This window comes from Haliaeetus leucocephalus, unplaced genomic scaffold (assembly GCF_000737465.1).
Source record: "Haliaeetus leucocephalus isolate CR32 unplaced genomic scaffold, Haliaeetus_leucocephalus-4.0 Scaffold21, whole genome shotgun sequence".
In the NCBI taxonomy this organism is placed as follows: Eukaryota; Metazoa; Chordata; class Aves; order Accipitriformes; family Accipitridae; genus Haliaeetus; species Haliaeetus leucocephalus.
This window is the reverse complement of record NW_010972457.1, coordinates 1662469-1676333: the sequence shown is the minus strand read 5'-3', so window position 1 is coordinate 1676333 and position 13865 is coordinate 1662469. Positions and strand designations below refer to the sequence as shown.

The 13865-nt window shown below is 36.7% G+C and overlaps 1 protein-coding gene across 1 annotated transcript in view; it reads right to left on the bottom strand.

Moving 5' to 3' along the window:
• ARHGAP10 (Rho GTPase activating protein 10) overlaps nt 1–13865 on the bottom strand; it is a 153481-nt gene that overhangs the window by 70702 nt on the left and 68914 nt on the right. The window contains exons 8-13 of the mRNA XM_010576113.1: nt 13081–13210; nt 11295–11401; nt 9536–9630; nt 5540–5621; nt 4359–4401; nt 3003–3068 (exon numbers count right to left, since the gene is read on the bottom strand). Of these exons, the coding sequence (XP_010574415.1) occupies nt 3003–3068; nt 4359–4401; nt 5540–5621; nt 9536–9630; nt 11295–11401; nt 13081–13210 (523 nt within the window). The remainder of the gene's footprint in view (nt 1–3002; nt 3069–4358; nt 4402–5539; nt 5622–9535; nt 9631–11294; nt 11402–13080; nt 13211–13865) is intronic.

The window sequence follows — 13865 nt, the reverse complement described above, 5'->3', positions numbered from 1 at the left end:
ATAAGGCAATGCTGAATCAGAAGCTTACATGCATTTTAACCAAGACACTGCCTTTGATTCTTCGGTTCATTCAGAGCAAATAATTTCCTTCTTGGCTTTATAAAAGGGAATGTAACTGAGAAAAAATTATCCAGCCATTGACAAGTTTATGTTCAGTATCTCTGTTATGCTCTTCTCTCTCTGAATACCAGACTTTTTCTGCTATGACATGACAAGACTATTCTCAGTTTCCACCCACACTAGACTGTCCTCTCTTTCCACCCACGCCAACCTCACACCCATTATGATTAAAAGAGATAAAAACATGGCACACAAGCACAGTCTCTGAAGAGGCATCTGTCCTGTTTTCTTCTGCCGAACATAACTTGCCTTTGATGTGTTATCATTAAAGTAAAATAATCAAGTAAAGATTGTTTTAAGAACAAGTATAGGTATAAAATCTGCAGTCTGAAAGACAGATTTTCTTCATCATACAACTATTTGGCCAAACCGTTCCGAGGCAAACAACTGAATGTTTTCCTGGCCCTCCAGCAGCAGAAGGTCCTGCAGGTTCTGCAGAAAACAGACACTGATCATTTAAGAATGCTTCAGTTAGTCTCATGGATGAAGTCAGGATGTTGTTTGTTGGGCTTTTTTTTTTTTTTTTTTTTTAAATGCAGTTGATGTTAGGTTTAGAATCAGTAAACAGAAAATTATCAACTGCTTGAAATGCAATGGATGAATGAAGTTCATTGGAACACAGCTAGATGGATTGCTGAGTTCCTGGAAAGTAGTACGTCACCTAAACCCATTCTTGAAACCCTAGGAAAACAAATATTTATTGAACGCTGATTTTTTTTTTTTCTTAACTACTCCCCGAAACAAAATTAATAGATAAAAGAGATTTTCATTGGTAGTAATTGCCACAAAGCACTCTATTGACTGCAGGTCTTACAAAGTCTGCGTACAAGGGATAGTGAAGCTGCAGGGTCCAAAGACAGGAAATAACTGCAGCTAACATTGGTAGCTTTAATTCTCTTCCAAGTATGCTTCAGGGCAGATCCCACTACAGGGACACATGCTTCTAATCTATGCAAGCTTATCATCTGTCTTGAACAACAATATTAGGTGGGGTTACACATATATTTTGCACCTTCTTACATGCCCCTAAATCAAGGCATAAAGAACAGAGTGGACTTGAACCACCACTCAGTTTAACCTATCCACTCACAGCCACAAGAAGAAACCCCGTATCTAACCCATTTTTTCAAAATAGCCTCTTCATGAAGAAAGTGTTCACACTTTTTCCACAGTTACATTCTTGTTTCACTTTCCTTGCAGGGTATGAAAGAAACAAGACTACTTGAAGAAAACTATCTGAATGCACCGCACCTATAGACGATAACCAAAATATAGTGTACTCCACACGGCTTACAGTAAGCATGAGTCATAAGGTATTGTAAGATAACCAGCCACTGTGCTGTAGACGAAAACCAGCCATGACTACATGCTACTCTTTTGATAAAATCTGCCTCATCCAGTGCAAAGAGAAGATCCATTCTATACTGAAGCAGGGTTTTGCAGTGAAGGCAACTTATCTGTAGGATGCCAGTTTTATCTGCACTGTTTCCCAGCTGAAATATTCAGATTGTAAATGCCAGTAACTGAAATTTTTAAAGTGATGAGACAGGCAAACCTTATTTAAAAAATATTCAAAAGAACAGAATGAACAAAAATAACACCAGATAGAATATGATCTAATCTGGAATAACATCTTTAATGCATAAGATAGGACTGATGCAAAAAAGTCCAAGAGAAAAAGGATTTCAGATACTTCTTGCTGTTTAAATGCTAAATTCTCAACATCACAGAGGTTGCTCGGTCTTACTAATAATATTGTATAGTAAGTGCATACATGGAAGACACTGCTTTTAAGTAAGATCCTGCACTGACAGGAAGTGTGACCAACGCAGTCTTCTGTTCAGCTATCTTATTTAACCTGGACTGTGATACAAAGAAAGATACCAATATTCTGCCCTGTGCAATGCTTAATCTCCAGAAAAAAAGATACAATTCCTGAAAAATCGTAAGTCTCCCCTTTGGGAGTGGGAAGGAAGGTCAACAATTTAGGAGAAAAACAAAATTCACACAGAGAAATTTCAACACCTCTTTTCACAAACTAAGAAATACACCACAACCAATTATCCATTTTCATCTCTTCAACTCTTCTTTAAAAAAAACCACAACCAAACAAGCGGGTTCTCCACACAATACCATATACAATGCAGTGAGCCTCAGAGTGGCTGGTCACCTCACATTTCAGCGTGTCCATACAAGGATTGCTGTTTCCTCACACGGCAGCAATATCAAAAGCTGATATTATCCAGTGCCCAAGTTACACAGGGTCTGTGACACAGAGTCTCTCCACAATCATAGTCCCAACTGCCTCTTGAATACTGTCTGCATACTGACCTTTCACTTCCGTCTCCAGTTTTGGAGGCACAACAATAAGTATATGCAACAATAAGCCTGAGAGCATCCTTGTCTCTGGTGTGAGACTAACTCCACCAGAAGTGCTTCAATACTTTTTATTATTCGCTTGCCTGCTCAGCTCCTGTTCTTCTGCCTTAAGTGACTAAACAGAAAACCTCCGTTCAAAGTCAACAAATGGAATACTAAAATTAATTAGTCTGTTCCAACAGCAAAGCAAAGGTACAGGAATTGCCTACAAGATGCAGGGGTTTTTTCTCAGCTCTTGCGCACAAACATTGGCTTCCTTTTTCCATGAGAAGGGCTATTACTCCCTTCTGAGAACTTGAAAACACATTTCTTGAGGGAAAGCCATTCATAAAAGGGTGGGACTGGACAGAAGGACGCTCCTGCCCTGGTCAGAGTAATCAGTGTAATATCTATCATGTTAAGCCTTTCCCTGAGATCCACAGGAGACCAGATCCCATGGGCCTTCTTCGAGGAGCAGACCAGCCGCTCCACCCCCTCCACAAACAGGTTGTGTTGATCATTACCTCGTGTTTCAACAGCACTGATGCACTTTTTGATGACAGTGAACCCTATCTTATCCAATTGCGCACCTACAAGGAAAAAAGTTTGAAAAGTTTTAAAGCACGATTACAATTGTGTCTTTCACTGAAAAATAAGGCTAGACTTAATCACATAGCTAGTACTTCTCAGGCAAAACCATAAATATTCTGGAACGGGAATACTTCCTCATTTCTTCTAGAGAAATTCCCCTTTTCTCCTTCACAACCCTGCCTAGCTCAAGTAGAGGCTCATTCTGGTGGTAGTGGCTTCACTGAATCTGTTCACAGCAGCAGCCTTTGAAGAATGGGATCTCTGATTAGGTACATAAGTTGGCAGATGCAAAATGGAATTTAACAGTACTTACTGCAACATCAACAACATCTGAGAGAGTTAACCAAATGGGACAAGGAAGTACTTATGATGAAAAAACATAATCATCAACAGCAGGGCTTTTAGTGAGTCCTACCCTAAGCCAACAAAATTCCCACACTAAAGATACAGGACACATGTATATCATTTCACAGCAGTTAATGATCTGACTACATAAAAGCAGATGCATTAACAGGACAACAGCTGAGATCCAGCATTCCTTTGTTGTTCCTATCTTATTCTTTTTCTTCACATCAGAACTTCATTTAAAAGCTTATGTTGCAAAACTACCCTTCTCCCAAACATCTGGCCTTCTTACTCCTGGGGACCTGGTCTTGCACCACAGAAACAACAATCTGTGGAAAAACTTCTATTAATAACACCAGGATCCAGCTTTAACCAACAATTTAATTAAAAAAAAAAAAAAAAAAAAGGCAAGCATATATTGCCCGATAATGCAAGAAGGATAACTGTTTTCACTCATATACTTTGCTAACAAAAGAAAGCTAACATTGTTTAAAGAAAGCCATCTCTTCTACTTCCATATTATGGTTTACATTTTAAATACATGCAATCAGTTTTTTTGCTGACCTTTATGTTCAGCTGTGATTGCTTTTAAAACCATACTTATGCATGCTAACAGATGTGTACACACAATCTGGATTAAGAAATTGTGATGAATTTACATACAAATTAACCGGTTTTTGAGTCAATTTCAAGCATGAAGTAAATTGGCAAAAAAGATCAGGCTGTTTCTCTAGCTTATGTCCAGTCCTACAATTCTTATATATGTACTAAACTGCATTACTGTGAAAACCCATTAATTACAAAATCCACAAAGTATATTCAGAACTTGAGATTAAAAATAAAATATTTAATTACATTGGATCCACAGAAAAAAATTTACCTTTGCCTTTCTCAGTTGTAAAATGTTAACAAAAATGAGTTTTAATAGTAATTCAAATACTTACTTCCCTCTCGTTTTGCATTTGCTCTATTCAAATTGATGAACAGCTAACACAAAAAGAGTAAAAAGATATTAATTATTTTAAAGAATTTTATGAAACCAGGAACAAGACACCCCCAATCTTAATGCCCGGTAGGCACAAATACAGCTGTTTACAGCTAGAACATATCACCTCTAACTACAACAGCTCTAACAGTAGGACCAGAGGTCCATGCCCCCTCAGAAAGTAGATAATTGCACTTTTGAAAGAGTGAAAGTTTTAAAATATTCTCAACAAATACAGTTCCTTGGGGAGCAGAACAATGTTAGTTACGGCCACTGAAATTAACTGTGATTTACGTGCTCCATGTTCCTGTGTTTCTCTGCAGGTTAATTTCCCACAGTTCAAGTTCACTCAAATCATTGTGAACTCTTTAATGAATCCTGGGCTTTATGTCCTAGCCTGGCATTCCCAGAAGTTGTAAGCTTACTGGGGAGTCCAGCTCAGACAACATGCGATGGTAATAAACACCTCTGCAGATGAAGCAAGATTTTTACAACAACAATGTCAATAAAACCTACTGCTAAAATCTGCAGTAGCCAACTACTGGGCACAGACACATGATTGTGTCATTGACTAGAAAACCCCCTTATTTTTGGCCCACAAGACCAATATAATATTTATGATTGTAAGAATAATCTGCAGCGTGTTTCAATTCTGCAGTTCAGACCCATTTCCTGATGTGAATCAGAAATGAAGCAAATTCAAGCACAACCTCGTTCCCATTGATAAGGATTTTTTTGATCTAGTTTAAAAAAATAATAATAATACCATATAACTAACTCACACAAGCCTTGCCACTGGAATGCAGTATGTCAGCATAAGGCTAAGTGGACATACTTATACTAGACATTTTCTAGAATACCAATATCATCATTGTGATGGGAAACCATTTCTAAAAATTGGTGCTGTCATTACAATGAAAAATATCTCATATCAGCATTAGCAGTTATCTACACTGAGCTTTACTGAGTTACTCATGTCTCCTGAGTTTTATTTCAGTGTTATTCTTTCTTCATTGAATCTATCATTTTGCAAACTACATAATCCCAGTTTATTAAAGTATAAAATGGGATCGGGAAGCAGGGGGTGAGAGAATTTCTCTATAAATGAATATAAATGAATATTAAGAAAATGATGCTTACAGCTTCTTTTCCATCCAAGGCTTCCATCCACAGCTTCCTGTCTTCCTCAGAAAATGCCTGCATGGTCACAGGAACTCCAGGCCTGCAAATGTACCAATCACACAGAGTAACTGCATTCACCAGCAACTAAAAAAGTCTTGTCAAATTCTACTTCCAACTACAAGCAAAAGCCCATTGTCCTAAAAGTCAGGGTTGGGTTTTTTGCTTAATTACTGAACACTGCTCATCTTTTAAAGTAAAAAGTATAGAACTGATACACACAGTAGGAAATAGGGAGGATAGGGAGGAAAAGGAAAGAGAATGTAATCTTCAAGCTATTTATTTGAAATAGATCATTGTTGATAGCTTGTTGTTTCCAACACTTGCTGGGAGTCACTGAGTTTTCCAAATTCTAAATAAACTTGCTCTTTCATTGCTGTGCTGTTACATAAGAAATGGGTTTTGTCAACTTATTCGATGTGTAGTCTTCAGCTTTAGAGCAGCTACAATGATTACAGTTTTCCAGTAAATATCTTATAAAAAATAATCAAGTCAATGCAGTATCTCATTACAAAACTCCATTATTACAACTTTCCTAAAAAGCAAGGATGGACAACTGTGGGACGTAGGGATTAGTGAACAGAGATTAACATAAATCTACTTTTGTGTTTATATAATAGGAAACTAGAAAGAGTAATTGTGTGGTTCAGCATAGTTTACAAAGCAAGGAGAGTTAAAAGCAGAACAGGTTATTTGGGTAATTACTTTTCTGCCAATTAAAAAAAAAAATCATTATATTCAGCCTGCCAATACATTTGGCAAATTTGTAAATCTCATTATATAGAGATGGATAGAAACAGAGAACTAATTCATAACATTCTCTCTCTCTTTTGTATTAAATCTATCTTCAAGTAGCAAAATAGCTGTAGGGGAAAACGTTATCTAAAATCAACAGCACAGAGAAAACCAGCACAAATCCCACTCTTACTTAAAACTGTAACAGTCTACGCACCATGTTCATATTTTTACAACTAGAGACATTTCTAGTTCATTTTCACCTTGCCATAAATTTTATCAAACCACACAATTTAATTGCAGCGTAAAACTCTATAGGTACAAATACCTCCTGCTCAAAATCTGTTTTCAGACAACATGTGAGGACAAGGCACGCACATACCCTCTAGCAAACCAATCTAAACTCAGGAGACCCTGCTATAACTTTGCAAAATGGCAGCAATCAAGCAAGTCATTCTCTTCTGATTAAAGCGAGGGGACTATTAAGCCATAAAAATGGAATCTCTTACTATTCTCAGTGATAGACATTGAGCTCTTAGAGTGGATGAGGGAAGCCTTGCCCTAATTTCTGTAATTAATAACCTTTATGACTAAAACAAGCTAATATTGGTATTAGTAATAACAGTAAGCAAAGCAGCTTCTCAAGCCGTATCAGCTTTTTTCAATGCAAACTGGTCTGCTAGTAGCACAGAGCTGCAACCATCATAAACACACAAACTTAATCACTCAGTAGAAAAAAAAATACCCTAAGTAATTAGCTAAATTAACTAAAAAAAAACCCCACATGCTGATTTGTTTTTTTTCTTGTCTACTTACTTTTACTAGTTAAAACTAAAACCAAACGAGTTCCTTTTATGCAGGGCAAACTTCCCTTCTTTTAATGAAAATTATAACTGTCAAGGTATCAAAGAGTATCACCTAGAGGTAATACATCAAAATCAGTATATGCTGCATGAAATATTATTTATTTGTCTTCAAATTAAAGTCAAAAGAGAAAAAACCTCCCTCCTCCTTGTCCTGTATTGGTAAAATTAAAATCTAAGTAGCATTTCAGAAGGATAATGCTCTTTATCAATATAAAGTCTTTTTACTACCTCAAAAGACTTCTGCTGTCTCCTTAAGATTTAAATTTCTCTACATTTACCACTAGTCACCTCCAACTAAACATGATGGAGTACTAGAAACAGGAAAGAATGCCACTTTCCAGAAATCTAGCCAGGATTCTAGCACCCTCAGAGCTGTAAGAAGTATCAGAATTTAAAGAAAAAAGAATCATCTCAGCTTTCTTTTTAAAAGAAAAATCTGTAAATATTCAGCTAGCTCCAAACTATGGTAAAGTCACGTGCAAGGCTGAACATTTGCTACTAAAAAGTCCTTCCTAAAATTTTACAATCTTGCCTCCTTCCACAGCACATGAACAAAGAAAATCCCAAGGCCAGCCATCAATCTGTATGTTGTTTTTTAACTTGGACAAGCCAAGGGATAAGTGTGCCCTGAACTGATACCAAGGAAACAAGCTAACGGCCTGCAGCACAGAATAATCTCCATGGGAACATCTCAGTACTACACACATATATTATTAAAAGAAAAATGTCTGATATCAAGGTCACAGTGGACCAGTTGTGTCTATTATATCTGGACAGAAAGATGGATTAGATTTTTCCCCCTTTTACCAGAGAAGAGAATGAAAAAATTTTTTGCAGGATCAAGGAAACACTGCTCTCCATCCATCTCTGTTCAAACTCCAGATACCCTATTGAGCAGAGATGATGCACAGAGGGGGGGTAGACTGACATTTCTCACGGTACTTTCTCAACAACTTTATCAGACTCAATTTGATATCTGTTATTCATACTGACCAATACACTGACCCAAGCGGGCCTGATGTCAAGAGTTTATATCTTTACTCCCTTTCGCACTGTTGGGACACAGTGTTAGAATATAGTTAAAACACATCCTCCTCAAATCAAAAATGCAAGTTCAAACCATGCTGTAGACTTGTGACAAATGCCACCTGAGCTGTAAATTAGTATCTTGTCATCTGCCATGCGAGCTGGAATTTTTCAGACGCAGTGGTAGTTTTGCATTCCTTTACCCATTGCTTGCTACAGAAACGGGCATGCCTCAGGCGGCCCAGTCTGACTGGCCACACAAGCTAGGCATAGCCTCTGACCTAAGTCTGTGCACCTGCATATGATCCTTATCACAGACATATTTGCAGACCACTAGCAATCATAGGACAGAGAGGCCTGACAGCGTTGGCCACACTGCATTTAAAGTAAAAGGCACTGAATCCAAATCAGAGAAAAACAAAAACCTATAAAACTTGAACACTTACTACATGATAAATTAGATTGTAATTAATTGGTTTAAGTAAGAAGCAAATGTATTGGTTAAAAACAGCTCAGAAGGGGTGGATGCAAAAAACTCAGCGACAGTCCACTAACTTACACCAAGCATTTAACACTAGATGTGATCCTGCTCTGCACACATACAATGTGCGCCAAAAGAACGCGGCACTACCACAGCCGTATTTATTTGCAGTACCTATTAAGCTGGATTCCCTCACCTTCATAAATGAAGGAAGACTACAACACCGAGAAAAAGCAGTATTTGTCATATTTTAAGATCCTTTTAGCGAAACAAATAAGCAATTCTTCTCTTTTGAAATAAAGCAACAAAATGGTGGTGTTTCAAAAAAGCAGTGGCATCAATGTTCAAGATGCACTGGATGATTAACACCAGCCACAAAAAGTCTCAAAATTCTAATGATCTTATTTTCAATCTGAGAATCCAGCATAAACGCTCAGCAACATATCATTTTGGAAAGCAGATTTGTGATACAATATGGCCATGACTGCATGATTTATTACTGTGATTGTAGTCTCTCACTATAGCTATATGTACTTCCATTTAAGCCAGGTTTCTTCACTACAATAACCACAATTCATAATAGTTTCTCTAACTTTTTCTATTTTTTTTTCTTTTATGTGAGTTCAGACAATGTCTGCATTTCAGGTTAGATCCTCCCTGCTTCTGCTACACACCACTGAGGTAAAATCCAGTGAGCCATGGCAGTGCTTGCCTGCTCCTCCAGTGACTATTTCACATCGGCAGTCTGAACGAGCATTGAAAAAATAAGAAGAAAATACAACAGTAATATTACAGTAATGTTAACTAGTACTTAGAAAGAGTCCTTTCTAGTGTGTTTCATGAGCTTACCTGTCTGAAGCTTCTAAGTCAAAACAGAATCGCCTGTCAATAGTATCTATATTTCTTTTGGTACAATACGTAAGGACAAAGAGCTCCTCATCGCCCTGTGAAAAGAAAGTTTTTATACACTTGACTCAGTAATTGAAAGCTTCAGTAAGCCAGCTATACAAACCAAGAAAGGTAAATTTACATTAAAATAATGGCAAAAGTTAGTGACAGTGAAAACTGACACTTGAGGAAGAATTTGCTCATGGTTGCCATACAGGTCTCTGCACTATAGCACGTAAATTCCTTGGTCATATACAGGACATAAATGCAAAAATATTGAGTCCATTTTAGCTGGTACTTTACAGCATGACACAGTACCACAGTAATTTAAACTAACAAAAATATTTTGCTATAAAGATTTTGCACACGTTACAATATAAGCATACTAAGTGTGACAGACTTCTCCCATTTTGTCAGACACAGCAATTTCCGTAGTAAAGGATATTACTACAGTAATTAGAACAAAGTGTTCTTTACTATCTGTAATCTGTCTTACAGAACCAGTCCTTTCTTCAAGACCAACCACCACTAGGATCATGTTTTACCCTTAAGTATTCAGAAATCAAATAAACTCGTCTGTGAATGCTGCATGAGTTGTACCAGATTTAATCAGGATTAACTGTACATTTTAATTATTTATTGTCTTATTCAACATCTCCAGACACAGGAGGTTGTCACTGAAGGAGTAATTGCATTGTGGGTTTCAAAATGGGAGATCTTTTAATACAGCAAAAATGGCTTCATAAGTGTTTTAGAATGCCGAATGCTTACACACATACTATATTAACTAAAATGGCTTATTACAATTAGAGTAAATCAGGATAAAAAATTCACAGAAGTACTGAAATGATTAAGGGAGCCAAATGCCACTAATTTTCAGTATGGCAGGTTTTCAAGAGCTTTTGGAAGATTCTTCCAAATTCAATATATTTGTAAATATACACAGCCCTCAAAATGATGAAAGGCATCTCCCCTCTGCTCAAACTAATGAGATATAATACTCTGATAAAATTCCAACAACGTGATTTTCTAACCAAATTTGAAGATAAGGCAGGGTGCTGCATTTACAGGAATATTGACTCAAGTATTATTTTCCAGCTTCAGATATCCTTTTTCCTTGCAACAAAATGCATTTCATCCATATTAATGAATTCATTTAATGAGTCATCTCTGAAGGTGCTGAGTGCCCTCAATTCCCCGGTATTTCAAAAGAAATTAAAGCCATTTAAAGATCAACAGAGTCTTGGGTCTTGAATATTTCAGATGCTATCCAAGATATCCAAAATTACATTCAGTTGTCAGTACAAATTATATTCCTATTAAAATCCTCTTTTCTAGTCCATCTTCTAGTACTTATATCTCTGAAAGAAAAACCTGACTGGAGCACGTAAGAAAGAAATTTCTAACTCTATTATATTTTCCTGATTTATACTTTAACAAGTTAAATGCCTCATGGATAAACCAGATTCGAAATGGTGAAACACTGCATGTTATCTGTACCATGTCCCCTGGTCTTCTGAAAGGAAGCAACTGAAAAGTTTGCAGAATTCTTATCTATTAATTCATCTGTTACTTTAGGTTAATGTCCTTAAATGGCAGCCTGAATTGCATGAAGAAAGAAGAAAAAAGGAGGGAAGGAGGTAGAGAAGGAAAGTACTTGACACATCCTCTGATCTTGATACAGGACAAGTATAAGAGTAGAATATAAAAATATACTTACAACTTTCCCTCCTGATCTGTGTTCAAATGGGATCATGGTGAACTTCTTTGTCTCTTTCCTATACATGCAATAGTGCTTCACCCAACTGGAACCAAAGGGAGCAGGCCCTACATAAAACAGAAGCATTAAATAGTACGTACTTTTTCCAGTTTGTGTTTTCGTCTCCTGCTTTCCAAAATGATACTTAAGAGTCCTACTTAATTCCTAATAAGGCAGTATTTAAAACAAAGTTATGAAGAACATTATACGAAGTAATACAAATGTTAACCAGTACTTACTGTTCTAAAAACTGGTATATGTAGTATTTCACATTTATCCTTAATGACAAATTGAAAGAATTGTTAACGTATCTTTGTCTCACTACTACAGACAGAATAATTTTTCCCTGTGAAATAAATATCCCTTGGAAACTTTATTTAAGCAGAACGTGGAAACCCAGTTTTACACTTGGTAACTTGAAGCTAAGTAATGCCAGATTAAGGCACCTGTGTTGCAAGCTCTAAATTACCTACTGTTTAAGGTCTGATCACATTTTCTGACACCAAAACTCACTCCTAACTATTCATCAGTGCACACCCTACATAGAATATGCTTACTTCAGAGCCCAGCCTACTACACACAGTATTATTGAGATTTGCACCATAACGTTAACTGTTAAAACTTGGATTCTGACCCTCTGTATGTCCTCACTTCTATTAATTTACTGTTTTTTTTAAAAAAGGTGTGCAAAGAAATCTTCTCTTTTGAAGGACTCTGCCCCAGAGTATCAGGGAAGGCCTTCACGAGCAGCTCAAACTGACAGAGGATTTCACTGCTCCTAACCTGGAAGGTCTCACTGCCCTGCTCCTCTCCAACTCCACTTCAAGCATGCCCACCTCTTCTGAATCGTTTCAGCTGATTCTAAAGCTCATGATGACCAAGACCAATGAACCAATGCCACAGAATACTAATTTTTCTTATTTTTTACTGCTAGTTCTCTTAAAACTTATTTCTGAACACTGTAATACCAATGTTTCCATCTAGAATGTTGTAGAGTCTTCAATTTGTGGAACATTTTGCAGAAGTCTTTACTTAAGCAGTAATCAATTAAATGCCATAAAAGTAAAATCTCTCATCAGAATAAGCAAACAAACTTTCTATAAGGGCACACATCTAAAAAATATGATTTATGCAAAATGTTTTTTAAAAAAAGAATTACTTTCTGGTCATTCCTTGAGCTCTGCATCTTATTTGGCTTTTTCACTACAGTGAGAAGGATTTATAAGTGTTCAAAGTATTGACAGGATATGATTTGTGTAACATGCACCTCACAGGAAGATTTTCAACACTAGCTACCTAGCATATAGCCTGCTTTATTTGACCCTATGATCAGAATTAGGTCATGAAAGCATACCACTGAACCAGGGAAATGACAGTCAATTTCATCATACCAAACTAGCCCAATTTTTAGAGGCTAATTTGACAACTCATGTTGTTGTCTGACAACAAATATTTGACAGTTCTAGGGGAGGTCATTAGTAAGGGATTAAAAATAACATGAAATACATCCTTTGGTCAAAAAAAACTTCCCTGAGTTCAGTCACCTTTGCTAAGAACTGTCACACTTTCAGCATCATGCTCTCTTTATGAGCCACGGTAACAAGGCCATTAGACTTTAAACATTTACTCAGATGACTCTGTTTATTAAACTGCAAATTCTTTGCATCTTCATGTTACCTCTATAAATAAATAAGACTTGCCTGTATGCACAATATGACCACTACAGGAACATAAAAATACACCTTACTTTTTTCCTGTACATAGAGATAGCCTTCCATCGTGAAGTGATTTGCTCTTTTATGTTCCTGAGGATTTCTTCTGATCTTGTTCATGAGCTCCTCTACCTCTGACCTTGTTCCTTCAAAACGATTTCGTGTCTAAAACAAGATGGCAAAAAAACATTAGTAGAGAGAGTGAAAGAAAGACTTACTCTTCCTGGCAGATAGGCGTTATAATAATTTATAAAATGAGAGAATGATTCAGGCCATTTTAGGACAGTCAGTGCACAATTTCCATAAACGTTTACTCTTCAAGTCTTCTGATATTCTTCAGCACTGAAGTGTGGTTTAGATATTAGCTGTTGTAACTCTGGAAAGCACACAAAGATTGCCAGAGTAGATTTCTAAAGCAACGTGTTCACCTGTTCAGAAAGAAGTGAAATACTGAGTGCAAAATTACTTTGGATTTGAATATTCAAGTCTCAGAGAAATATTACTACAGAAGTCAGCTTAATTCACGAGATTCTTACTAGTTGTCAGGAAGGAAAAGATTTTCTGTGGTTATTGAGAAAAAAGTGACAAGAAGGTCACCAACAATATATACATGTTGAGACTACACACATGCCAAATGTTTTGATCACACACAAGCAGAACCATGCAAAAAAAAAAAAACCAAAAAAAACAAAAAAAACACCACCACCACAAAAACCCCAAAACAACCAAACCAAAAACAAACCCAAAGTCCAGTTGATTATTATTCCTGAATGTCACTCATTCCAGTTCGCAAGCAGCCACAGGAGAAATATTTATTAGA